This window comes from Eurytemora carolleeae, unplaced genomic scaffold, assembly GCF_000591075.1.
Source record: "Eurytemora carolleeae unplaced genomic scaffold, Eaff_2.0 scaffold38, whole genome shotgun sequence".
NCBI lineage: Eukaryota > Metazoa > Arthropoda > Copepoda > Calanoida > Temoridae > Eurytemora > Eurytemora carolleeae.
Genome location: NW_019396060.1, coordinates 233,208 through 259,340, shown reverse-complemented (window position 1 = coordinate 259,340; position 26,133 = coordinate 233,208). Strand labels below are relative to the sequence as shown.

At 33.3% G+C, this 26,133-nt stretch overlaps 2 protein-coding genes across 2 annotated transcripts; both read left to right on the top strand.

The window, feature by feature from the left end:
* Positions 1 to 1,705: 1,705 nt before the first annotated feature.
* LOC111708550 (zinc finger protein basonuclin-1) lies at positions 1,706 to 9,046 on the top strand. Its single transcript, XM_023481965.1, has 3 exons — positions 1,706 to 2,115; positions 3,623 to 3,864; positions 7,312 to 9,046. The coding sequence occupies exons 1-3, from the start codon at positions 2,052 to 2,054 to the stop codon at positions 8,767 to 8,769; spliced, it is 1,764 nt and encodes a 587-aa protein (XP_023337733.1). The 5' UTR covers positions 1,706 to 2,051; the 3' UTR covers positions 8,770 to 9,046.
* A 510-nt stretch (positions 9,047 to 9,556) lies between these two features.
* On the top strand, positions 9,557 to 10,024 carry LOC111708494 (mediator of RNA polymerase II transcription subunit 31-A-like). The gene has a single exon (XM_023481896.1). The coding sequence runs from the start codon at positions 9,557 to 9,559 to the stop codon at positions 10,022 to 10,024; it is 468 nt and encodes a 155-aa protein (XP_023337664.1).
* Positions 10,025 to 26,133: the final 16,109 nt, after the last annotated feature.

The following is a 26,133-nucleotide window of genomic DNA, read 5'->3' as shown; positions in this document are numbered from 1 at the left end:
GAGTGGCATGTACTATTCACAATGGGTTCTTTAGTCCTGATGTCTGATCACTAATGAAAAAGATATCCTTATTTTTAAAGCTGAAAATTTATATTTTTTATTTGTTGTTTCTCTATATAAGTATTTTGCGGATTTATGGGAGGGATATTATTACTTCTTGTTACTTATATAGAGGTTTAAAACAGGTTTAAAAGGTACCGCTATGAATCGGCCATGCCACTCATTTGAGTGATTTATTAAATATAATATCTTTACTGTTCATTTTCTTTCTTCATCGAAAAAAGTGACGCAGAAAAGTGTGTAAAGACCTAAAAAAGTGACGCAGAAAAGTGTGTAAAGACCTAAAAAATGCTTCTGATGAGGATTATTAGAAGAATTACAGAACTTATTGTTAAGGGTTTAAGTTTTGTCTTTAAACATTTTTTAAAAAGTTAATATTTTCAAATTATATTTTTTACATTTCATGATCTGAATTAGTTATTTTTTCATCTGACAACCTGTTTTTAAACTTTTAAAAGATTTTTTAATGTTTACCACCTAGAACTTCTTTACTCCTCGAACTTTTGATCATCATCCACATAAAATTTTAAATTTATGTTAATGTTTGTCTGCAGTGATAATGGTGTGTATGTTAGTGTCTCCACACACCAGCCAACTATTACACACTTAATTTTTTAACCATATAAGGTAAAAATCAATAATACAAAGCTGAGCTATTAGATTGATAAAATCCGATTTAGGTTTTTGGACTTGCCATCAGTATCTAATATATCATAGAGATATTTTATCAATTATATATTTACATCAATATCTATAATATATCATAGAGATATTTTATCAATTATATATTTACATCAATATCTATATATCATAGAGATATTTTATCAATTATATATTTACATCAATATCTATAATATATCATATTGATATTTATAAATTATACACTTACATCAGTATCTCATAAATAAAAGAGATATGTTATTAACCTATTATTCATTTCAGTGATGTTTTTATTTTTTTCATAAAGTAAAATAAATTAATTTTGAAAATGTATTCATTTTAACTGACCCCACCGTTATTAAACTACCAATGTTTTACCAATACAAAATGTTTATATTTTTAGTCCAAACAATGGTTTTTTTCCTCTAAAAGGTTTCGTGATTGTTTTTAATCTGGTCTTAATTCTTATATTTCATTCTGTCACATATACTCATAAGTGTTAACTCTAAAACTCTTTTACAATATCCAGTGTTCACTCATTTTCAAAGTTTAAGGTTGAATATTACTTGAACTGCAAAGCGAAAATGACAGTAAAAAAGAAAAAAATATCCCTAAGATACAAAGAACACTTTTTTTCTTCATTTTTTAAGTTTTTATACTTTCTTTTCCCGTTTTACGTTTATTATGGTTGGGTTTCTGCCCCAGCTATGTGTTTTAGAAATTATTTCGTTAATATTTAATGATTGCTCTTGTCTCTCTATCTGTCTAGCTACGCAGTTATCTGCTCTATCTTCTTGTCATCTTTATCTAAATTCTAATTGATAAAACCAGTTTAACCAACCCAACCAAGCTCTCTATTTCCAATGGTAGCCCTGAGCAGCAAAAACCAGAGTTTTCAAATTCAACCAAAAATTAAATTGCATAAATATCTCTGACTGCTTTGCAATACAACAGTTTGCATAATATGCCTTGTTGCCTGAGCTAGGCTATTTCAGCTTTCTCTAAGGTGTGTCAGTTGACACCGTAATGTCTCTTGAGCCTCTCTCTCTCTCCCTGTATGTATATATATATGTATGGGTGGATGCTAGGGTATGCGGGGAGCAGAGAGTGCCCTCTAGTCGACCAATCCTATGTCTCATGTCAAGTATGGCCGCTGTGACGTCACCGTGCCGGCGGGTCCGGGCCGCCGCGACAATGCGACAGTCCTGCCGGAGTGGCGACACATCCCCCCGACCAGTCGCAGTTACGCAGAGCTAGGAAGGACACTATACCACAGATTTGTAATGTGTGCACACAACTAAACGAAATATAAAAAATAATAAAAAGTTAAAATGGAACTTCTCCTTCGGACAAACTTTGATATTCCGAAACTTCCAACCTCTGGACCCTTCGATCGTAAGTATTAAATTTTCATTTGTCAACCAGAAGACATATATTAACAAGAAAAAGTTTTTTTTTGTTGTTTTCCTTGCGTTTGAACAATCGTGATAAAAACATACTTTTTTCAATCTGTTGTTTAAACAGCTGAAGAATTTACTAACATGCAAGGATTTTAGTTGCAAATACGTAAAGTACAATTATATAATATAGAAAATATATTTAGTTTATGATATATTGTATACCATAGACTAGTTTTAGATATTAAATATTTTCCTTCTTGTTCCTTGATATTTGTGCTAAATCAATTCTCAAAAACTAAAAGCTAAATTCAAATTTTATATTTTTAAAATATTTTTATAAAATTCAAAGAAAAATCTGTAAGCGATGATTATTTATTTGTTAACTAATTATTCTTCTGCTCTCTTTGTTATTACATTAAAACATAATTAATATAAAGATAATTACGATTATAGATCTAGCTTGATAATAATGATATTTCACCTTTAACTAAATAATAATACTGATAATTACATCCTAAACATTAGAAGAGAATATAAATTATTGAAGAGAACTGTTTTCTTCAAAACCTTATTTATGATTTCAAAGCCATTAAGATTGACCTTGATTTTTGGAATGCTTCTATTTTCCCCTTCTTAATATTTTTTATAAACCTTTTAAATGTACTTTTAATTCATGATATTACTTTAATCTCAAAAACCTTATAATATCTCAAAAACTTATAATCTCTAAAAAAATTATCTCAACAGCATCCAACTTATCACTCTTTAACAACCTATAGTCTCGTTTGCAACAGCCTTTTAAATGTATCTCTGTATGTACCTCATTCTAACCTCTCCTCAACAACCTCTAAACAACCTTTATACTAACCTCTCAACAAACTCTATTCTAACCTCTAAACAACCTCATTCTAACCTCTAAACAGCCTCTAATCTAACCTCTCAACAACCTCTATTCTAACCTGTAAACAACTTCTATTCTAACCTCTCAACAACCTCTATTCTAACCTGTAAACAACCTCTATTTTAATCTCTCAACAACCTCTATTCTAAACTGTAAACAATCTTTATTCTAACCTCTAAACTACCTCTGTTCTAACCTGTAAACAACCTCTATTCTAACCTCTCAACAACCTCTATTCTCACCTGTAAACAACCTCTATTCTAACCTCTCAACAACCTCTATTTTAACCTCGTAACACCTCTATTATAATCTCTTAGCAACCTCTATTTTAACCAATCAACAATCTCTAAATAACGTATATTCTATCCTATTAACAACCTTTATTCTAACCTTTTGATAACCTCCATTCTTCCCTCTCAATAATCTCCATTCTAACATCTAAACTACCTCTTTTCAGACCTCGGAACAACCTCATTCTAACCTCTGAACAACCTCTTTTCTGAACTATCAACAACCTCTTCACAACCTCTTAACAACCTCTATTCTAACTTCCTGGCCACCTGTACTCAGTCTCCATGTATAATTTATCCTTATATTTCAGCTCTACGATATCTTAGCCTTAAAAGCGAATCTGAGCAGCCTCGACCTGAGCACCAACCTCTGACTGGAACAGCAGTATTCGAGGTTGCTCGGAGGATTCTTGAAGGCAGCCACGCTATTCCAACCCGACTGAAGATCTTGCTGGACAGAGCCATGAACAACCTGTCCGAGGATGAGAAGAGGTTGATCCTGTCCTCCTGCTTATGGACTATAGAGGACTATACTAGAGGATATAAATTAAAGGTAAACTATCAACATTACAGAAAAACAAAACTTTTTATTTTTCAGAAAAATCTTTCATTCGTAAAAGATATCAATTTGACGTGAGTGAACATTTTTTGTTCTAATATTATAATTATCACTTATTGAATTATAGTGATTATTGTAATTAATAACAATTTCCCGCATTTATCCACAAATGATTTATTTGTTGAATTTATTTTCCTAGCCAGGGAGTTAAAACCTGCTAATATTCAGGGTTTATGATTGATGAAAGTACGTGTGAGGAAATGATTATTTATTACAAGACAGTTTCTTAACAGCTTTCGTCAACTTTTGTCTAATACCCCCCCCCCCTTCTATAAAAAAACGAAATCAATTATAGTTTTTTATTGCATTTTATAGAAGAATTGCTATCCCTGTCCTAACTGTATACAAAAGGGTTGAATACAATGATTGCCTAGTGCCTACTGCCTGGTTTACGCTTTTTGCGTAAATTAAATCCAAGTTGCCGCATATTCATACCATATGTTGCGTGGTGTCATTCTATTCGTCCTAAATATTACCAGACTGTGCGAACACATTGTATAAAGAGAAACCAACAAGAATTTATCTTCGTAGATTTCTAGACATTTATTCTGGTCAGACCTTGCTTAATTAACATGTTGGCCATTTTTAACATTTCGTTCATAACAATATGTTAAGCTAATAATACTAAAATATATGAGAGAGATATAAACAATAAAGGTAAACCAGGAATATTCCAAGATAATAGGATCAAATAGGAGAACTGTAAACCAGGAATATTCCAAGATAATAGGATTCTGTATCCCTCCTCCTATATGATATATCTCTCTATTAGAACACAACTAGATGGAACAGAAAAAGATTAGTACATTAAAATATTTCTCGATGAAGAATTTAAAAAAATAGAAAGCCAGATAGGGAGATATTGCAAGGTTTAAGCAAAAATACTTTATGATTTTTTTTTTTGTAAATCCGATGAATTTTGGTTAACCCTGTCCTCCTGGTTCTTGAACCGTCCCAGGTGTATTTCATGTTTATAGACAAAATCTAGTCCAATAAAAAGTTTATTTGCGGGATAATTATCCATCAAATCCATCTTTATAATCCACACTCCACTTTCACGTATTCATGTAGACAGATTAATACTGATGATATGCAGTTTAGGTTTTTATATTTGTCTAGAGAACGATGAAAAAATGTATTTTTAAGATAGTGGTGAATGAAAAAAATTGCATCGTTTTCCAAGATTTTAGGCCCTGGAGGGACCTAATCTATTCCTTGAACGCCCCTAACTGGTTTAGAAACACGCCCACCGTTTTTAAAACTCCGTCCTAGGCCAAATATCTGGTTTGGGTTTGTGTCGCAGGTCAATGATAGGGCGGTTAGGCTTGGGTCCAGGTGCAGGCAGTACCTTGAGCAGGTTCTGCTCCGGAGTCTGGAACCTAGATATGATTGGCCAAATTTCACTGTGGGGGGGGCTGACCACTATTCCTTTATGATCGTAAATATTAGTTTCTGTTTGGTAAAAGAAAAATCTTCTGCATCTCCATGTGTATGTTCCAGGGCAGTTTTTGCTTTGTAATTACTTGAAAATTATATTTAATTTGGTTTAAACAGATGTGTTCTTTACTTTATATGTTTCTAGAACAGTTGTTATGGATGACAATGAATGACCTGTTAAATCCAGCTACTGGAGAAGAATCCCATATCTGAGATCCCTTTGAGCAAAGCCAAAACTAGTTACTAATCCCTTTAAATAAAACCAAAAAAGTTACCAATCCCTTTGAGTAAAAACAAAAATAATTACCAATCCCTTTAAATAAAACCAAAAATAGTTACTAATCCCTTTAAATAAAACAAAGAATATTCACCAATCCCTTTAAATAAAACCAAAAATAGTTACCAATCCCTTTAAATAAAACCAAAAATATTCACCAATCCCTTTAAGTAAAAACAAATATACTCACCAATCCCTTTAAATAAAACCAAAAATAGGCACCAATCCCTCTAAATAAAACCAAAAATAGTCACCAATCCCTTTAAGTAAAACCAAAAATAGTCACCAATCTCTTTAGATAAAACCGAAAATAGTTACCAATCCCTTTAAGCAAAGCCAAAAATAGTCACCAATCCCTTTAATTAAAACCATCCTGACTCGTCTGCGGCGTTATGATGGTTAGATAATATCGGCATGGTGCGCGTAAGCCCCGGTTGTATGGTAATTAAGGCATATAATGAGATCTAATAAACCAAGTAAACCTGAATTAAATATTAGTAGAATATTCCGCCTCGCTTTCAAAAGCGTAGTTCAAATTTATAGTTAAATAGAACTCTCGAGGATATTAAATAATTTTCATTTCTCCATCAATAAAACAATTTATCTTTTCTTTAATTCCATTTTATTGCTGAGAACCACCTCCACAGAATTCTTTGCATAATTTTTAGTCTTTTTTGCTTTCTTTTTCTGTCTTGCATTTTCTTGCATATTTTTGTAAAATTCTTAAATTTTATATCTTTTTAGCATCAAACATTTTCTTTCTTTTTGTTGATATATTTTATTTGTGTATCTATCCATCTATCAATCTATCTCTTAGTGTCCAATATTCCATCTGGCGGCATCCCAACCATTGTTTCTAACAAAACATCCCAACCTACACAATATAGGGGTGGGGGGGGGGGCAGTTTGACAGGAATGATGGGGATGAACAAAAAAGGTTTTTTAACATACCCTGTACATATCTATCCACTGTACAAAGAATTATATGTAAAAAAGTTTTTTAAAAAATCAAAGTTTAATGAAGGTGGAGAAAAAATATAAATAAAAAAGGATATTAGTAGGTTTCCTTCCTATTACACCATATCTCCTATTCCTGTATCCCTCCTCCTATATGATATATCTCTCTACCCTAGATCTCAATACTGTATGTCCTAACTGTATCTCCAGGTCCCAGTTGAACCATTAAACCTCTTGTATTCCTGCTCCTAACCTTGTTAAACTTTTGATTTGTAATATTCCTATAAACTTAACTCAAACCCGAGTGGAATTATTTTCTAATATTTGTCGGGTAAACTCCTTAATATTTAATACTTCAAACTCAATTACAAATTTGCTTCTGAAATGCATTGACTATGAAAAGTAGAAAATTAAACTGAATTTAGAATTGTGTTATGACAAAATATAAAACGATTACAAACTGATGTGTTGGCTCAGGATTGAAAAGTAAGGAGTATTCTCCTCCCCAAACCATTGTATGAGACACATATCCATCAGTGGGTTGGCAGGCCAGGACCTGGGTCACAGCTCCAGGCTACACTCCTAGTCTCATTAATTAAAAGTATTGAGCCTTCTCCCCCTTCATTTAGAAGACATTCCTGGCATTGCTCTGCTCATTGTTCTCTTCAAACCTTTTTATCCGCGGTTAATTTATTTATTTAATTTTGCAGGATGGTACCGGTAACCCTCTGGATAGATGGAACATGTGCAGTAAGCAGGAGGAACCCTTGGTTCTTCAACAGTTCCTTCTCTTCAAGGAAACTAGAACCATCACCCAGCAGCTAATCATACAGGATCTCACGGAGAGAGCTTACAATCCTGCTCCGGATAGGGGTTTCAATACTACCCCGGAGAAACACAAGTTTCAGATAAATGACAAGAGTGAGCTTCGGTCAGAAGAGAAATCTTCCATTAAATGTGAAGAGGGGAAACGAGACTCCTTGTTACAAATGGTAACTAATCATAACTTTGATCAGAGAAGTAAAAGAGAGGAGGAGAATAGAACCCCTGAGCAGGATGAGAAACCTATCCCTCGCACCCCCTCTCCACACTCCTATAGAATGCAATCTCCTATCTCAGCTCCTGTATCTATATCTGGTAAGGGGAGCCCTCTATTCCCACGAAGGATATCCAACGGTATCCCTCTGCCTCCAACTAGTATGTCAATCCCTCCTCTTCTCCCTGGTCACTTCCCCATGTTTCCTTTTCCTGGTATTCCTGTCTCCCTTCCCCATACACCCCACAGAGAACTGAATAAAGATATGAGCGGAGCTCTAAACCTGTCCCGGCATATGAAGCTGGAGAAGGAACCCCTTGAGCTTGAGAGCGACACCAGCAGTCGTCGCAGTTCTTTTGATATCGACTGTCAGTCCAAGCGTTCGTCTATGCCTGACGATATAGGAATTACATATGTCAGCCCTACAACCGGTAAAAAAAGAGTTCAATGTAACGTTTGCATGAAAACTTTCTGTGACAAGGGCGCACTCAAGATACATTTCTCCGCTGTGCATCTCAGGGAAATGCATAAATGTTCTGTTCCCGGCTGTAACATGATGTTTAGCAGTAGAAGGAGTAGGAACAGACATTCTGCCAACCCAAACCCTAAACTTCATACTCCTCAGGTTAAACGAAGAATCTCACAGACGGATGGAAGAACACACCCTGGACCAATAACTCCACTTATTCCCAAGGAAAGTTCGAAAGAAAGCTTTCCGATGGGAGGATTCTCAGCTAATGGTATTCCTCAGTTACCTTTCCCTGGACTTCAAGGTTTCAATCCATTCCTTCCTCCAGATTTTAAAACCTTCCACCAAGATTTACAGAGAATATCAGATCTTCAAAAACTTTATCATCAAAACTCCGAGGAGAATTCTCACCGAGCCAGGGAGGATTCAGATATGGAGAGCTTAAGACGAGAGGACGGGAATAGGAAGAGAAAGAGTCAGAATCCAACTAAACGACCTCATCTTGACTTCGAGGAGATGGAACAGGTTTCCTCAGACTCGGCCTCGGACGAAGGGTTTCCAGATCCTATGATGGATGATGATGATCTTGATAATATTAGCAGTGGAGCTGAGGAGCATTTAACTGAACCTTGTTCCGGAGAAGGGAAACCTTGTTTCAACTAGGATTGTAGTGTTGAATGAATCTGCATTTACAGTTTATACACCGTGCCATATTAATTTAAATATTAATAGTTGTTTAAACCAATAAGAGAGAGAGAATAGCAGTTAAAGTGCAATTAAAGAATGGTGTAAATTATGTATTAAATGTTCCCTAACCTTTCTATTTCTAAATTTTATAGCTTTTCATTATAGTATTATTATAATTACGCATGTGTTTAACCAATTTGTTTAATCTGTGATCATATCTCAACATTTTGATGAATAAACGCAGTCTTGAATATCTGTGAAACAAAATTATTAAAGAATAAGAAGAATCAGTTAAATATAAGAAAAATATAAAAATATTTGGAGTAGATGAGAGTGTATAATGAGTAGAAGAGATATGTGGAGTAAATGAGAGTATGTGGAGTAGATATGACTATATGGAGTAGATGAGAGTGTATGAAGTAGATGAGAGTATGTGGAGTAGATAAGAGTATATGGAGTTGATGAGAGTATATGGAGTAGATGAGAGTATATGGATTAGATGAGAGTATATGGAGTAGATGAGAGTATGTGGAGTAGATGGAATATGTAGAGTAGATGAGATTATGTGGAGTAGATGAGAGTATATGGAGTAGATGAGAGTATGTGGAGTAGATGAGAGTTATGGAGTAGATGTGAGTATGTTGAGTAGATGAGAGTATATAGAGTAGATAAGAGTATGTGGAGTAAATGAGAGTATATGGAGTAGATGAGAGTATATGGAGTTGATGAGAGTATATGGAGTAGATGAGAGTATGTGGAGTATATGAAGTTTATGGAGTATATGGAATATGTGGAATATGTGGAGTACATGGAGTATATGGAATATGTGGAGTATATGGAGTATATGGACAATGTGGATTATGTGGAGTATATGGAATATGTGGAGTATATGGATTATATGGACTATGTGGAGTATATGGAGTATATGGAATATGTGGAATATGTGGAATATGTGGAGTATATGGAATATGTTGAGTATATGGAGTATATGGACAATGTGGATTATGTGGAGTATATGGAATATGTGGAGTATATGGATTATATGGAATATGTGGAGTATATGGAGTATATGGAATATGTGGAATATGTGGAGTATATGGAATATGTTGGGTATATGGAGTATATGGAATATGTGGAGTATATGGAGTATATGGAGTATATGGAGTATATGGAATATGTGGAGTATATGGAGTATATGGAGTATATGGAATATGTAAAGTATACCGATTGATAAATTTATCTGAATGAAAATAGGATGTTTAAAGATATTCTTTAAACTATTCATTTCTCATTCTTTTCTTCCCTTGACAATATTAGATCTATTAAACTTCATATTCTAAAGTTTAAAATATCTAGGGGGGAGAATACGGGAGGGATTGTTTATTTTGCTTGGAGAGATATCTGTGTTGATAATAATAAAGCTGTGTTGTGACATTTGAAAATATGGAGACACCTGGGTCCTGCAGGATAAATCATTTTAAGATAAATTCTCAATTTATTGCTGCTCTGGGTATTTATTTTGACACGGAGCAGGTTCAGCTTGACAAGTATATTTGGAGTAAAGTTTCAACTTTAATATTGTTTTTCTTTTACAGGATTTCAGAATTCGGCCGCAGGGTTTAATTATTCTTCAGTTAGGGTAAAATAGTGACATTCCAACTACCCACATTTAAGGCAAACAGTCCCCCCCCCTCCCTCTCCTACTCATTCATTCTCCTTCCTTCCTGTGCCCGCCTTGCCCACCTTAGACAGTCAGGGTCACATTTAAATTGATTTAAATAGATTTGAAGGTTTCAACATTGGGTGCCAATCTTGTAAGTTGGACATATCTATACTTCTAGAATACATTTACCTATTTCAAGGATATAAATGTAATTTATTGTACATGTACTACTACTGCTATATACAGGGGGCTCAATCATAGAATTAATTTAGTCGCCCCCCCCCCCCCTCCACCAATTCAGTATTGAAATTGGGAGCCTCGCCAAATTGTTGGGAGCCGTGCACTGCGACCATCATCTTATAGATTTAAAAATAGGACAAACTTTGGTACCCAACTTTGGTACCCAACTTTGCCTGGAAACTAAAAAATTTCTCTATGAAAGTCGACCCGCTGAATTCGGAATTTTAAACCTAGCTTAAAACACATTCTTGTGGCTCTACAGAGTTCCCTGAATCAAAATCTAAGGAAAATCGGTTAAGGGGTTTTTGAGTTATGATCGAGAATACAAACAGAATAATTTATTTATATAGAATAGTTTGGAAATCCGTTCAAAATTAAAAATATTTAATATTTTTCAGCTTGAACAACATTATTTTTTGAAAAATGTGCGAATGTCAAATTGAAGTAAGCAATCAATAAATCATTTTCTGGAAAATATCTCTTGGGTGTGAATCCCTTAATCAAAGTTTCCTTAAAGGGTATGACCACCATAGAATACCGAAAAGCAAAAAAACTAATCCGTCGGTCTGCATAAGATGGAGATCAATGCTTGTATTATTATTATTATTATTATTATTATTATTATTATTATTATTATTATCATTATTATTATCATTATTATTTTATTACTTTTTTATATTGTTTTATTCATTTTCAGCATGTTTTTTTAAAAGTTCAATTTAAATGAACAGAGCTTAAATGCGGTAAATAGTGCTGCTGTCAGTTATTGGAATATTTTTTAATAAATCTGAGGCCGAATTTAAAGAATTTGAGCGCGGCTTAAATTTAAGCCGCAACTTAAATATGGTTGGTTCCACTTAAAATTGTATGAAATGTTTCAAGATTTAAGCCGGCGTTTAATTTAAACCGAGTTTTGAGCCGCGGCTCAAATTCTTTTAATTCGGCCTCTGATCTATTTGAACGTTGAAACGCTACTGGGGTATAAATGAAAAAAAGTAATTTTTGAATTCAACCATTTTTTAATCATATACTTTAAACTCATACTTAAAGGGAGTGTTCGCGAAAAATGAATGGGGGTAAAGGCTTAATGCGATANTCTATTATAAAGATTAAATAAAAATCTGCTTTTGTAAGATTGTTAAAAGTTCAGAATTTGTTTTAAATAAATTTAAGTTCTATTATATTGATTTAATATGGAAATTCATTTAGATTTTAATAAAATATACAATTTTGGTTGGAAAAATATAGTTTGAGATTCAATACCTGAAATCGGAACTTTGTTTGGATACTTTTAATCTTGAATACTTGATCTCGATATCAAATGTGGATACTTTTAAATTTAAAGATCAATGCTTGATCTTTGAACTAAAATTATTCTTGTAGGGTATGACCATCACGGTGTATCGAAGATAAATAAAATTAATCTGTAGATCTTCATATGATGGAGATCAATACTTGATCCTGATAATCATAAAAAAGTTCTGATTTCAGAAAACCTCTATTTTAAAGTTTAAATAAATTAAAAAATCTGCTTTTGTAAGATTCATAACTTCTTGTTTGAGTTCTATTATATTGATAAACTCCAATATATGCACCCTGCAGGACTCCTAACCTCACTCCTATGATTATACAACCCCTACTGGTCCAGGTTCAGAGACCAGTCAAATTATTCAGAATTCAAATCAATAAATGTTAAAGCATTCCTTTATGCAGTAGCTGAATATGTTATGTCTGGGCTAACTGAGAACATTGATATATATCTATGGGATAGAACACAACATATTCAGATTAAACTAGATAATTGTTAGATCATCTTAGATCTTACACAATTCCGGATTTTATCTTTGAAAGTCAAAAAAAAACAATAGTTTACCAATTTTTCTCAACCTCTCAATTTTTTTTTAAAGTTGGAAACAAAAATTAACCCATTCTAATTGTATCTTAGTTGAATTTCTATCCAGTGTGTATTAAAGTTGTATCTATATTTCCTCTAAATAAAGGTTTTATCAGAATTTTGTACGTAACTAGGTTGTATCTGTATCCTTTATGTATCGAGGTTGTATCTGTATCCTTTATGTATCGAGGTTGTATCTCTATCCTATTTTATTTAGCTTGTATCTGTATCCATTATGTATTAAGGTTGTATCTGTATCCTATTTATATCTAGGTTGTATCTGTATCCTTCATGTATCTAGGCTGTATCTGTATCCTATTTATATTCAGGTTGTATCTGTATCCTTTATGCATCTAGTCTATATCTGTATCCTATTTATATTTAGGTTGTATCTGTATCCTTTATGCATCTAGGTTGTATCTCTTCCTCTATTTATATTTAGGTTGTATCTGTTTCCTTTATGTATCTAGGTTGTATCTCTTCCTCTATTTATATCTAGCTTGTATCTGTATCCTTTATGTATTCAGGTTGTATCTGTATCCTATTTATATCTAGGTTGTATCTGTATCCTTCATGTATCTAGGCTGTATCTGTATCCTATTTATATTTAGGTTGTATCTGCATCCATTATGCATCTAGGTTGTATCTCTTCCTCTTTTTATATCTAGGTTGTATCTGTATCCTTTATGTATCTAGGTTCTTTCTTTATCCTAATTATATCTAGATTTGTTTCGGTTTCCTTTATGTATCTAGGTTGTATCTCTATCCTATTTATATTTAGGTTGTATTTGTATCCTATATGTATCTAGGTTGTATCTGTATCTTTCATGTATCTAGGCGCTGTATCTGTATCCTATTCATATCTAGGTTGTGTCTGTATCTTTCATGTATCTGGGCGCTGTATCTGTATACTATTTATATCTAGGTTGTGTCTGTATCCTTCATGTATCTAGGCTGTATCTGTATCCTATTTATATCTAGGTTGTATCTGTATCCTATAACAGTTCTAGGTTTAAATCCGCAATCTAGGCTATTCAAGAATTTATTTATGTTAGTTTTATTAAAAGAAAAGTAAAAACAAGAACGTGTTTACTCCAAGTTCACTCCAGCTCTAGCACTATGGAATACCATCACGTACTAGAATTTGTTAAGGTTAGTTAGGCGCTTGCTTCTCATTCTCTTAGGTTTCTTAGTTTAAGGTTTTACTAATCATCCAAAATTAGACTTTCATGAGAAAAGAGTTCGGACTAAAATGCATCCATTATAAAAGGAGTTGAATCTTTGCCACAAACTTTGATTTACCCCATATGTTTGGAACCCAACGTCGCGTTGCTGACCTTGATATTTTAAACTATAATTTCTGTTAGATCAAAATATCTAAGTTTAGAATATAAAGGGTTTATACCATCCGGTTGCAAAGATATAAGAAAATTTGAGTTGGTGGCAAAGACTCAATTCGATTACATGAAATTAGATGTCGCAACATTTACATATATTTATATTTAAATTAGAAATATTAATATAGGGATGTGACTATCTTTTAAGTGACCCCTATTATCGACGATTTAAAACCTTAAAACCCTTCAAATCTTCGTCTGATAACGATGATGTCGTTTTCCTACGATGGAATAAGAAAAATCAGGGACATTTTCTAACACATCTGTAGAAAATTCAAAACGAGTCAATTTTTATCTTATGTTTATGGATCGATCAGTAATTTATATTCAAAGGTTAGCAAGTGAATCTCTGACTGGTAATATTTAATTGGACAGCGGAGGGTCATCTAAAATTTACTCAACATTAGGAAAAAAAACTTGAAAATTTGACTCACCCCCGGGGTTCGATTACGTCCACTAGTCATCTGTTTTCCTAACTTTCTTGGTTTCTTCTCCTCTCCTCTCCCACTGTTCCTGTCATCATGGTTCCTTCCTGCTGGTTTCTGACCTGATCCAACCCTCCTACTAACCCCTGCCAGGGGGTGTATACTGAATATGTCCCTGCTCCTCCTGGTACCCCCTGGGTAGGTTGAATATGTCCCCCCTGGTGTCCCTCTACCCCTTGCATATATTCTCCACCAAATATCCTACGACTTCTGAATCAAAAAGATGAAACTTGAAACGTTTTCAAGAAAGAAAGTTCACGTTCTTACATATAATTAAATATAATTAAAATTTTAAATCCACACTGCCATGGTCTTAAATATTTAATCTTTTTCTTTAAGTTTGATTTTTAAAATCTATTAGCGTAAATTCTAATATACGAGATTTTTCCGCATCATTTTATATATTACTGAGTTTAAGGCTGAATTTTGAAAATATTCTTAAAATACGTCTAAAGTTTTGTGATCCAGGTTGGCTTGGAATAATTAGCATAAATTGCGGGACTGCTTTAACATTCGTGATTTATTCAAGATCAAAGGAAGCCATGATCGATTGATTGATTTCCAGGCAACATGACTCGACAGTTTCCAAACACAAGGAAATATAAAACATCCAGTTTTGAAATCTATAATTTAATAAAATAAATTTGATTTTTGAAAACCAAAATAGTTTATTTTAATTCTTAAGATTTTTGGTAATTTTGTCCATGGTTTCTCCTAGTTATTCGGGTTTCCCTGGTTCTCTTGGTTTTCTTGCTTTTCTTGCTTTTCCTGTTCTTCTTGTTTTCCTAATTCTCCTGTTTCTCCTGGTTGGTTCTTCTGACTCTTCTGGTTCCTCTGTTCTCCCAGATTATTTTTTTTTGGTTCTCCAGCTCTTCTCGATTTCCTGCTTCTGTAGATTCTCTTGGTTCTCTTTGTTCTCCTGTTTCTCCTGGTACTCCTTGTGTTCCTGGTTCTTCTGTTTTCTTGGTTCTTCTTGTTTTTGTCTAGTTCTCCAAGTTCTCATTGTTCTTCTGTTTCCATTTGTTCTTCTGGTTTATTTTGTTCTCCTGGTTCCCTTTGTTCTCTGAATTATCTCGATTCTCCTGATTTTTCTGGTTTCCTTGCAGTTCTTCTGGTTATTTTTGTTCTCCTGGTTCTTTTTGTTCTCTTCGTTTTCATAATTTTAAAGTTTCTCTTGGGTTTCCTTTTATCCTGGTTCTCCTGTTCTCCCAGATTCTTTTGGTTCTTTTGCTCTCCTCGATCTCCTAGCTAATATTTTTCGGTCTCCTGTTTTTCTTGATCTTCCATTTCTATGGTCCTTCTGGTTCTTCCAGTTCTCTTGGTTCTATTGGCTCTCCTGATTCCCTTTTTCTCTGGATTCTCTTGATTCTCCTGTTTCCCTGCTTCTTTTGGTTCTCCTGGTTCTTCATGGTTCTCTTGTTTCTCCTGGTACTCTTGGTTCTCATGGTTCTCTTGTTAATCTTGGTTGAGGTTCTCTTGGTACTCTTGATCCTCCTGGCTCTCTTGGTTCTCTTGGTACTCTTGGTTCTCCTAGTTTTCTTGGTTTTCAAGTTTCTCTTGGGTTTTGTATTATCCTGCAATTCTTGTGTTACATCTGGGACAATCATCTGATGAATAAGTTAAACCGGTTAAAATTGCAAAAAATGTTTCAAATTAGTTAGCTGAACTATTTCTCGCTATTCTATTAATTTTGTTCCGTGCTTCTTTTTTTACAAAATTTCTAGTCATGTTATAATATAATAGAATCGTTCTGGGTTCACAGCTATATTTACGTACTCTCCACTCAAATATTGTTGATTTTAAAGAAAAACTATAAAAACGCTAACCTATAAAAACGCTACACTATAAAAACGCTAGCAAGGCTAAATTCGCTACTTTTTCTAAAGAAAGTTTGATAATATATTTAATTTACCCAAATTAAATATATGAAATAAAAGACATTGGGACTCATTACATAAGTTATTCTTTTCTGTTGTAATACATTGCATATATTTTTATGAATTTGAAGCTGTAGATATTATTTCAATTTTGGCTCTGTCGCCCCTCTTCCCCCCCCCCCTCCCCATAATATGGTAACAACTTAAAGGTATTGTGTAATATTCTACTCGCTCCTATATATTATCTGAACTGAACCCTTTACAAGTTGGCGGTCACCACACAGTGTGACAGTTTACACTATTATTCTTATTCATGTTTAAATTCACATTGAAAATATTTTTGATGGGTGTGACTAAACGGTTTTTGATATATATGACTCAATAAGCAAACCTTTTCAGTCCAACAATTTCCTCTTCTACAACTAATGTATCTGATAAATAAAAACAACAGCTATAGAATCTGAAAATCCACAAGTAGTCTAAACTTCAAGAGAAAATATTGATGTTGACTAAAGAGAAACTGGGAAAAGGAAGTGTATTGGAAGACAGTAAATCTTTAAGTTTATCAAAGTTAGTTGTTGCAATAACTGTAACTTCGGTTGCTGCTGCTTTTTTTAGTAGATTAAAGAAAATTTACCAAAATAAAGATCCCTTAACAATTCTGATAGTCGGATAGTTATATCTGATTCGTCTAAGTCTGGGCAGCAGACTGTAGGATTATATACAACTTCAAGGATGGTAAAAGACTGATGGAAACTGCAGTTTAGCTAATCAGCTTGTTCGTCTAGATACTTGTCATAATTGTGTAATATCTGCTGTATCTATCTGGAACAATTTGAAACAGAAAATCTGGAAAAATAAAGATAAACTTATAAATAGAACGCGTGAAACTGGTGAATTCAGATACAGTACTGTCTGCATGTTTTTTAACTTAATTTTTGTATATCCCTGTTTTTGAAATCTTTGCAAGAGATATTTTGTATATCCCTGTTTTTGAAATCTTTGCAAGAGATATTTTGTATATTCCTGTTTTTGAAATCTCTGCAAGAGATATTTTGTATATCCCTGTTTTTGAAATCTCTGCAAGAGATATTTTGTATAATCCTGTTTTGAAATCTCTGCAAGAGATATAATAATTTGTGATGCAATTGTTATTTTATAATGTACAACGAGAATTTTTAGATATAAAATGAACAAGCCTATGAATTATTCAAATCGCAAATTATTTCAATAACATTATAAATTTTGAAATGAACTTACAGCTTGGTCAAAAACAGAAGCAGTAAATAAATTTGTAGCGAATTATAGCCTAGGTAGCATTTTTGTAGGGTAGCTTTTTTATAGGGTAGCGTTTTTAAAAGGTAGCGTTTTTATAGGGTAGCGTTTTTAAAAGGTAGCGTTTTTATAGTATATTTCTACTAAATTACACAGAATAAAGTGTACAAAACCTGGACTAACAACCCATGAGATTCAGCACATTTTGACCTTTAATAAACTTAGTTAGAAATTTACTCCGGTTACACAAGAAGGAGTGGATAAAAAAAAATGTTAAAGAGACAAGAAGGAAGGTTATGTTTAATAAAGGGAGGTGAGTGGGGGGTGTTGTAAAAGAGGGGGGGGGGGTGTAAAAAAGTGTTGGGATATAAGAACGGGGACCATGGTGTCTAAAAATTGGCTTACAATACAAAAATGTGTCAAATCCAGTTTTTATCAATTGTAATGCTGACACACATTTAGCTTTCGCTTGAAGATGTACCGTGTACAGTGCACCACTTCAAAAGGTTCCAATGCAAGAGAAAAAGGGCAAAAAGAGTTGATACGCGGTGTCCCTTTTTCAGGATCAACCATTTTTGTCGTGTTAAATTTTGTTGAAGTTTTAGAATTCGGCATCTTTGGAATAGTTTTTACTGATACAGACACCACTTCATTCATTTATATACTTCTTAGTATTCATATATTTTACTATTTTACTACACAACTTTAAATAAATTTTTCACATTTTTACAGTGACAAACCATACCAAGAATATATCCTCTTTTTAATGCTGAATTTAAAATCATATTGAATATATTGAAGAAAAAAATGAAAGATTTAGTGAGAGCTCTGATTATTAGTCTAATGAGAGGTCTGGTGAGAGGTCTGGTGAGAGGTCTAGTGAGAGGTCTGGTGAAAAGTCTGGTAAGAGGTCTGGTAAGAGGTCTAGTGAGAGGTCTGGTGAGAGGTCGGGTGAGAGGTCGGGTGAGAGGTCGGGTGAGAGGTCTGGTGAGAGGTCTGGTAAAAGGTCTGGTGAGAGGTCTACTTTGAGGTTTGGTAATGGCTCTACTGAGAGGTCTGGTGAGAGGTTTGGTGAGAGGTCTGGTGAGAGGTCTCGTGAGAGGACTGGTGAGAAGTCTGGTGGGAGGCCTGGTGAGAGGTCTGGTGAGGGTGTGGTAAAAGGTCTGTAGGAAGGGGTTGAAGTTGAACTATACATATATTCATCCAAAAGCCAACATAAACCCAATATAAATGGAAATTTGCCCTAAAATTGAGAAGAAAAAAATGTGTCCTCAATTAAACCCTTTTTCTATTGTGGGGACAAATATTAGGTAATGTGGGAGGGTTGGGTTGAGGACGGGAAGGGGGTAAAATTATATAAAATATCAGGGTTTAGTAAATATTTGAAATGACACGACATAAACAGCTTCAACCCTACCATTCACGGATCAAATATTTATCGTGATGTTTAACCGTTCATCTTTAGAATTTTAGTCAGACATTTTTTGTTTCGTAGATGAGTGCAGCTGATTAAAGATGTCATTATCTAGAATTGATCTGGTAAAGTGTATAAATTATGATTATCATAAATATAAAGGAACATACTAAATATCGTCTTCGTTTGCGGAGCATTAATGTTTTAAGGTCTGTTGAACCAGGTTTAAATGCATATATCAATAGTATATATATTAGTTATGTTTAGAATTTTATCAAGAATGTTGGTTTGGTTCTATGCCTCAAATTGAGACCTGTAACTGCCTTCGGTCCAGGCATAATAAAGTCGTAAAGCATAGAAAAAGCGTATTAGCTGCCTTGGCCCGTAAACTAACCATAAAAATGACCAAAACAGACCGCACATTATCCCGGCGCGGTACTAGTGGAACCAACATAATAATGTCTGCAGGGTTAAGATAAATACATTCGTGAAATAAATCGTTCGTAAAAATAAATTTAAAAATATATAATCACAACCGAAATTAAGACAAAAAAATAATCAGAATTTCTAGTTAAAGTTTTTGTCAGGGGTTTCAATTTAAGTTTTCAATTATTGATTTCTTTTTAGGTTTCCCACTCAGGGCTTAAATTTAGGGATTTAGGCAAACGGGATTCTAGCTTTTCAAATTTTTCTCCAAAAATTCTGATGAGGGTTTCTGTACAATATGCTCGGTTCAGGGTTTCTATTTGAGGTTTATTTTTAGGGATTCGGTTTAGGTAACGATTTATGTTAAGGAGATTTCTTCAGGGTTTCTGTTGAGGGATTCTTTTAAAGGTTTCTGTTTATGATCTATGTTCAGGGTTTCTGTTTATGATCTATGTTCAGGGTTTTTGTTTATGATCTATGTTAAGGGTTTCTGTTTATGATCTATTTTCAGGGTTTCTGTTTATGATCTATGTTCAGGGTTTTTGTTTATGATCTATGTTCAGGGTTTCTGTGTATGATCTATTTTCAGGGTTTCTGTTTATGATCTATGTTCAGGGTTTCTGTGTATGATCTATGTTAAGGGTTTCTGTTTATGATCTATGTTCAGGGTTTCTGTTTATGATCTATGTTCGGGGTTTCTGTTTTGGCTTTCTCTTTAGGTAAGCTCGGTTCAGATAATCTGTTTAGGGTTAAAAAATTTTGAAACATGGTTTTTTGTTTGTTTTAGGGTTCTTTTAAGGGTTTCTGATGTTCGGGAATTTAGTTCAGGGTTTGTGTTCTAGGTCTATATGAATAGGAATTTTGTTTTTATTGAGGAACTGAATACTCGCCACAATGTCTTACCTAATGCTTATACCTATCCCACCTGATGTCGGGAACCTTTGACATTTTAAACTATAAATTCTGATTAAGTTAAAAATATTTGAACGGTCTCTTTTCATGGTTTTGTTTCAGGATTCTAATTTCTGAATTATATGACTGTTCCCAAGTTTGTGTGCAGAGTAACTATAAAATTATGCATTGAGTAAATATAAAACCCCGGATAGAGGTTTCACGTTCCAGGACGGAAATTTGACAATTTGTTTGAACCACTGCTTTACCACACACAATAGGACATTCCAGTACTTTACTGTATTATTAGATATTAGATAGATACTTACATGAAACTAAACAAAACTAACAAAACTGTTTTAACTTCATAAATTGTCAAAATATTGTCAAATACAGTTAAACCCTAAATAAGCTAAACATCGAAAGAATTCATGTAATATTCTTACCTTTCTGATAATGGATTGTTGAGGATATTTAGTATTTTAATTAAATAATTATATGGAGCTCTCTGTTCCCGCATATTCATTGCTATTTATTTATTTTCGCAAATACTGAAATTATGTAAAAAAAAGTATAAAACTCATTGTAAAATTGTCAAGACGGCATTTGATAAATTCTTTCGATAAATGACTTATTTAGGGTTCAACTGTAGTATAAGGAGGGATACAACTTTAATACAATGACAAAAATACATTTCTTATTTATTTAGTATTTAAAAATGTGACCTTAGGACATGACATTTTCTAACTAATTAAGTCAAACACAAACAAGTTGTCTTTCCTTTAAAATTCCGGTCATTTAAAATTCAGCCCGCTATTTTCTATTCTTACAATTTTGTTTAGCCATAGATAGATATTTTGGCAAATTTAACTTTTTGGGGGATTTTGCAGATAATATATATTTCTGTAAAAAGATGACTTAGATGTTTCAGAAACTTTATTGAAAAAATTTAGTTTAAAGATTAAATATTACAGAGTTGCAAAAAATAAATAATTTCCTTTGCGTTGTCCTGCAAACTTCTTTATTTAGCAAATACAAGTTTTAGCATGACATGGGAGGGGGGGGGTCTAAAGGGTAAGAGGGGGGAGTAGGAGGAAATTAGGACTATTATAAGCTAGAAGGGTAGACAGGTAGAGACACAAAGGAAGCATAAGAAAATACTAACTTTTTCCACCTCAGGATTATTAAAGTTTTTATGACAATACGAATTTTTAATCGTTTGTCTGTCTATCTATTAACAAATGAACTGTAAAAAGATCCGCTATGCCAAAAACACTTGTCAAACTTAAATAGATAAATGTTGTTAAATGTTGAGTAAAAATTATAGTTTATTGGCTCTCGGAGGTTTGCATGATTCATCAGCTGAGAATTAGTTCTAGCATGTTAATTGTTTTCAGTTAGAACTTTATATATAGATTTCAACTAGAAATATTCAACATTTGTCCGATCAAGGATGACTGAGTAATCCTTATTATTCTGACTAAAAATTGATTATTTTTCCGCAGAAACGCTTTTAATCGTTGATAACTTTCAATGAAAGCTGTTTTTAAAAGAAATTATTTGGAATTCTATCGTTTTTTAAGTTCGGTAATTATGTGACGTCATTCGCATGATGTTTACATTGTGCACTAGTGTAGACTCTAATTCTACGTAATCAATTTTTAGCGAGAAAAATCTGTCGTCGATGATCAAAAGGGACTAATTCCGATTTTTAGGACTTTTCTGGAAGTATTAATTAAAAAAAACATTAAACATTTAAAATTGTTTAAAGGAAAGGAACGCGTAGCATGGCTACCCTGAAAGCCTAGTTTGATTTATTCCGTGAAATCAAAACAAATATTAATTATATTATATTCATGCAAAAAAAGTTATCAAAAAGTACTGTTGTGAATTACATACCACTCTAGAAATGACGTCTTTAAACAAGTTCTCATTGCAGTACAGTTAGGTAAATAATGTTTTAGATCCAGTGCTTTGGGAGAGTACAGCAAGGTAAATAATGTTTTAGATCCAGTGCTTTGGGAGAGTACAGCTAGGTAAATAATGTTTTAGATCCAGTGCTTTGGGAGAGTACAGCTAGGTAAATAATGTTTTAGATCCGGTGCTTTGGGAGAGTACAGCTAGGTAAATATTGTTTTAGATCTGGTGCTTTGGGAGAGTACAGCTAAGTAAATAATGTTTGTATCCGGTGCTTTGGGAGAGTACAGCTAGGTAAATAATGTTTTAGATCCGGTGCTTTGGGAGAGTACAGCTAGGTAAATAATGTTTTAGATCCAGTGCTTTGGGAGAGTACAGCTAGGTAAATAATGTTTTAGATCCAGTGCTTTGGGAGAGTACAGCTAGGTAAATAATGTTTTAGAATCAGTGCTTTGGGATAGTACAGCTAGGTAAATAATGTTTTAGATCCAGTGCTTTGGGAGAGGCGTGCAGCATCATGATTGTCTAACCCCTCAAATTAAAAGTATCTATCTATCTGTAGATAGATAAAATTAACAAACAGATTTGAGAACCGTGTTAAAATGAAGATTGAAGTTTGGATTGATATTGAGGAGAAAATGACAAGTTTCTGTCACTAGCATCCCACAAATGTCAACGTTAACAACAAGTGACAACTCATTTAAAAAAAATCTCGTCTCTCACAAAACATGAAATATACCTTGTAACTCTACTCTCTACTACTTTTAGCAAGGTCCAAAGGCCAAAGTGTCGCGCACTTTGGCCTTTAAATACGGCTTTCCCACCCCTCCTTCTGAAAACAATAAAGTACCATGATATACTTTTCTAGTTTAGGTTAGGTTAAGATAGATACTCTTTCAGAAAGATTGGAAGTGTTCAGTAACAAACAAACGATATTTTGATAAATATTCTCTAGATTTGGATTTTGAAAAACTATCCATCAACAATAAAATATACAGATGTATCTGATGATTAAAACATAAATGATTTTATTGTTACAAATTACTTTGTGCAGCATGAGTTAAATACATATGTATGTATATATATGGGTAGCCATTAATATATATAATATATCCCCCTTGAGCTAGCTGGTTAATGAGTTGCTTATATATCTATATTAGTATAATGTAGAAGATAGTATACAAGATACACAAGATACAGATGAAACCAATGACAATGACAAGAAGGATTATTGGGGGAATAGTTAGATAGATAGATGGATAGAAAGATAGTTAGTTAGATAGATAGATAGATAGATAGATAGATAGATAGATAGATAGATAGATAGATAGATAGATAGATAGATAGATAGATAGATAGATAGATAGATAAATAGATAGATGATAGACAGCTTGAAGGATATATAGATATATATAGATAGATAGATAGATAGATAGATAGATAGATAGATAGATAGATAGATTGATAGATAGATCGATAGGTAGGTAAGTAAGTAGGTGGGTAGGAAGGTAGGGAAGCTGGAGGGATCGAAGATGGAAGGTAGGTAGATAGATTAGTATTTAGGTAGATAGATAGATAGATTAGTATGGGAATTTATAGGTAGGTAGGCAGGTAGGTAGGTAGATACTGGTAGATAGGTTGGTAGTTAGATAGGTTGGTAGGTAGGTAAGTAGGTAGAGGTATATTGGTATACAGATTTTAGAAATTTTGATAGGTAGGCTGATAGATTGGTACGAGTAGGTACGTGGATAAATTGGTAGACTGGTAGATTGGTAGGTAGGTACTTAGATAAATTGGTAGATATGTAGATTGGTAAGTAGGTAGGTAGGTAGGTAAATGCTTTGGAAGAGGATGGATGACAAAATGAAAGGAAGGAAAAGATAACGAGAGAATAGATGAATGAATTTATGATAAATAGATGAATAGATGAATATTATTGCATAAAAATCAATATGATAGGAAGGATTATGTCATTGATTAGAAGATACTCAACATTCATTGAGATAAGTAAAATATATCATTACCATACAATCTTCTCTCTTTATACAGTCCTTTGGACTGTAAAGCTATCTGAATAACTATCTGTACAACTATGTAAATAACTATCTGTAGAGCTATCTGTAAAACTATGTAGCTAACTATCTGTATAGCTATCTGCACAGTTATCTGAACAGCTATCTGTACAGATATCTGAACAACTATCAGAACAGCTATCTGAACAACTATCTGTACAGCTATCTGGACATCTATCTGTACAGATATCTGAACAACTATCTGTACAACTATCTGAACAACTATCTTTACAACTATCTGAACAACTATCTGTACAGATATCTGAACAACTTTCAGTACAGCTGTCTGAAAAACTATCTGTACAGATATCTGAACAACTATCTGTGCGGCTAACTGAACAACTTTCTGTACAGCTATCCGGACAACTATCTGTACAGCTATCTGAACAACTATCTGTACAGATATCTGAACAACTATCTGTACAGATATCTGAACAACTATCTGTGCAGCTAACTGAACAACTATCTGTACAGATATCTGAACAACTATCTGTACAGCTATCTGAACAACTATCTGTACAGATATCTGAACAACTATCTGTGCGGCTAACTGAACAACTTTCTGTACAGCTATCTGAACAACTATTTGTACAACTATCTGAACATCTACCTTTGCATCTAAACAGCTATGTGTACAGCTAACTGAACAACTATCTGTGCACATAAACAGCCATCTGTACAGCTAGCTAAACAACTGTCTGTACAGTTATCTGTACAACTTTCTGTAAGGCTATCTGTACTACTGTGAATAACTGTCTGTGTAGTTATGAAAAACAATATGTACAGCTATCTGTAGAACTATTATTCTGTGTTCATATATCTTTTACTTATAAGCTTGTTTATCTTCCTGTCTAAATAAATTGTAACTATTTTTTAAATCATTTGCTTATTATCCTGTTTAATTATTCAACTTTTTCTCTACTTAACCATCTACTTTTACCTTTTTTTTAGCTATCTAATTTTCTTTCTATTTAGTTATTAACCTTTCTATCTATTTGGTTATCTGCATTTCTCACTCTTTGGTTATCTACTTTTCTCTCTGTTTAGTTATCTGCATTTTTCTCTGTTTAGTTATCTACCTTTCTCTCTGCTTAGTTATCTTCCTTTCTCTCTCTTTAGTTATCTATCTTTTCCTATGCTTAGCTTTCTGCACTTAACTCTGTTTTTTATCTACCTTTCTCTCTGTTTTGTTGTCTACTTTTCTCTCTGTTTAGCTTTCTGCATTTTTCTCTGTTTAGTTATCATCATTTCTCTCTATTTGGTTATCTACCTTTCTCTCTGTTTAGTTATCTACCTTTCTCTCTGTTTAGCTTTCTGCATTTTTCTTTGTTTTGTTATCTACCTTTCTCTCTGTTTAGTTATCTGCCATTCTATCTGTTTAGTTATCTACCTTTCTCTCGGTTTAGTTCCCTACTTTATTGTTATCTATCTTTTCTGTGTTTTGTTATCTACTTTACTCTCTATTTCAGTTTCTCTATTATATCTGTTTTGTTAAGGTATCTGTTTCAAAGTCGATTGCTAATCCATCTTTATACTTAGCAAACAAAAATCTAATTTATGTTTTACCAGTTCTATGCTAGCTTCTCAATTAAATGTTTATATTTGGTTAATAATTTGTTATACTATGCTTTTATGGCGCTTCGCGCTTATCTTTTATTTTAACTTTTCATTGTGGCTGAACAAAAACAGATTGAATAGATAAATAAACACAAATATTAGACAACTAGACAGCTTGAATAGATAAATAAACACAAATATTAGACAACTAGACAGCTTGAATAGATAAATA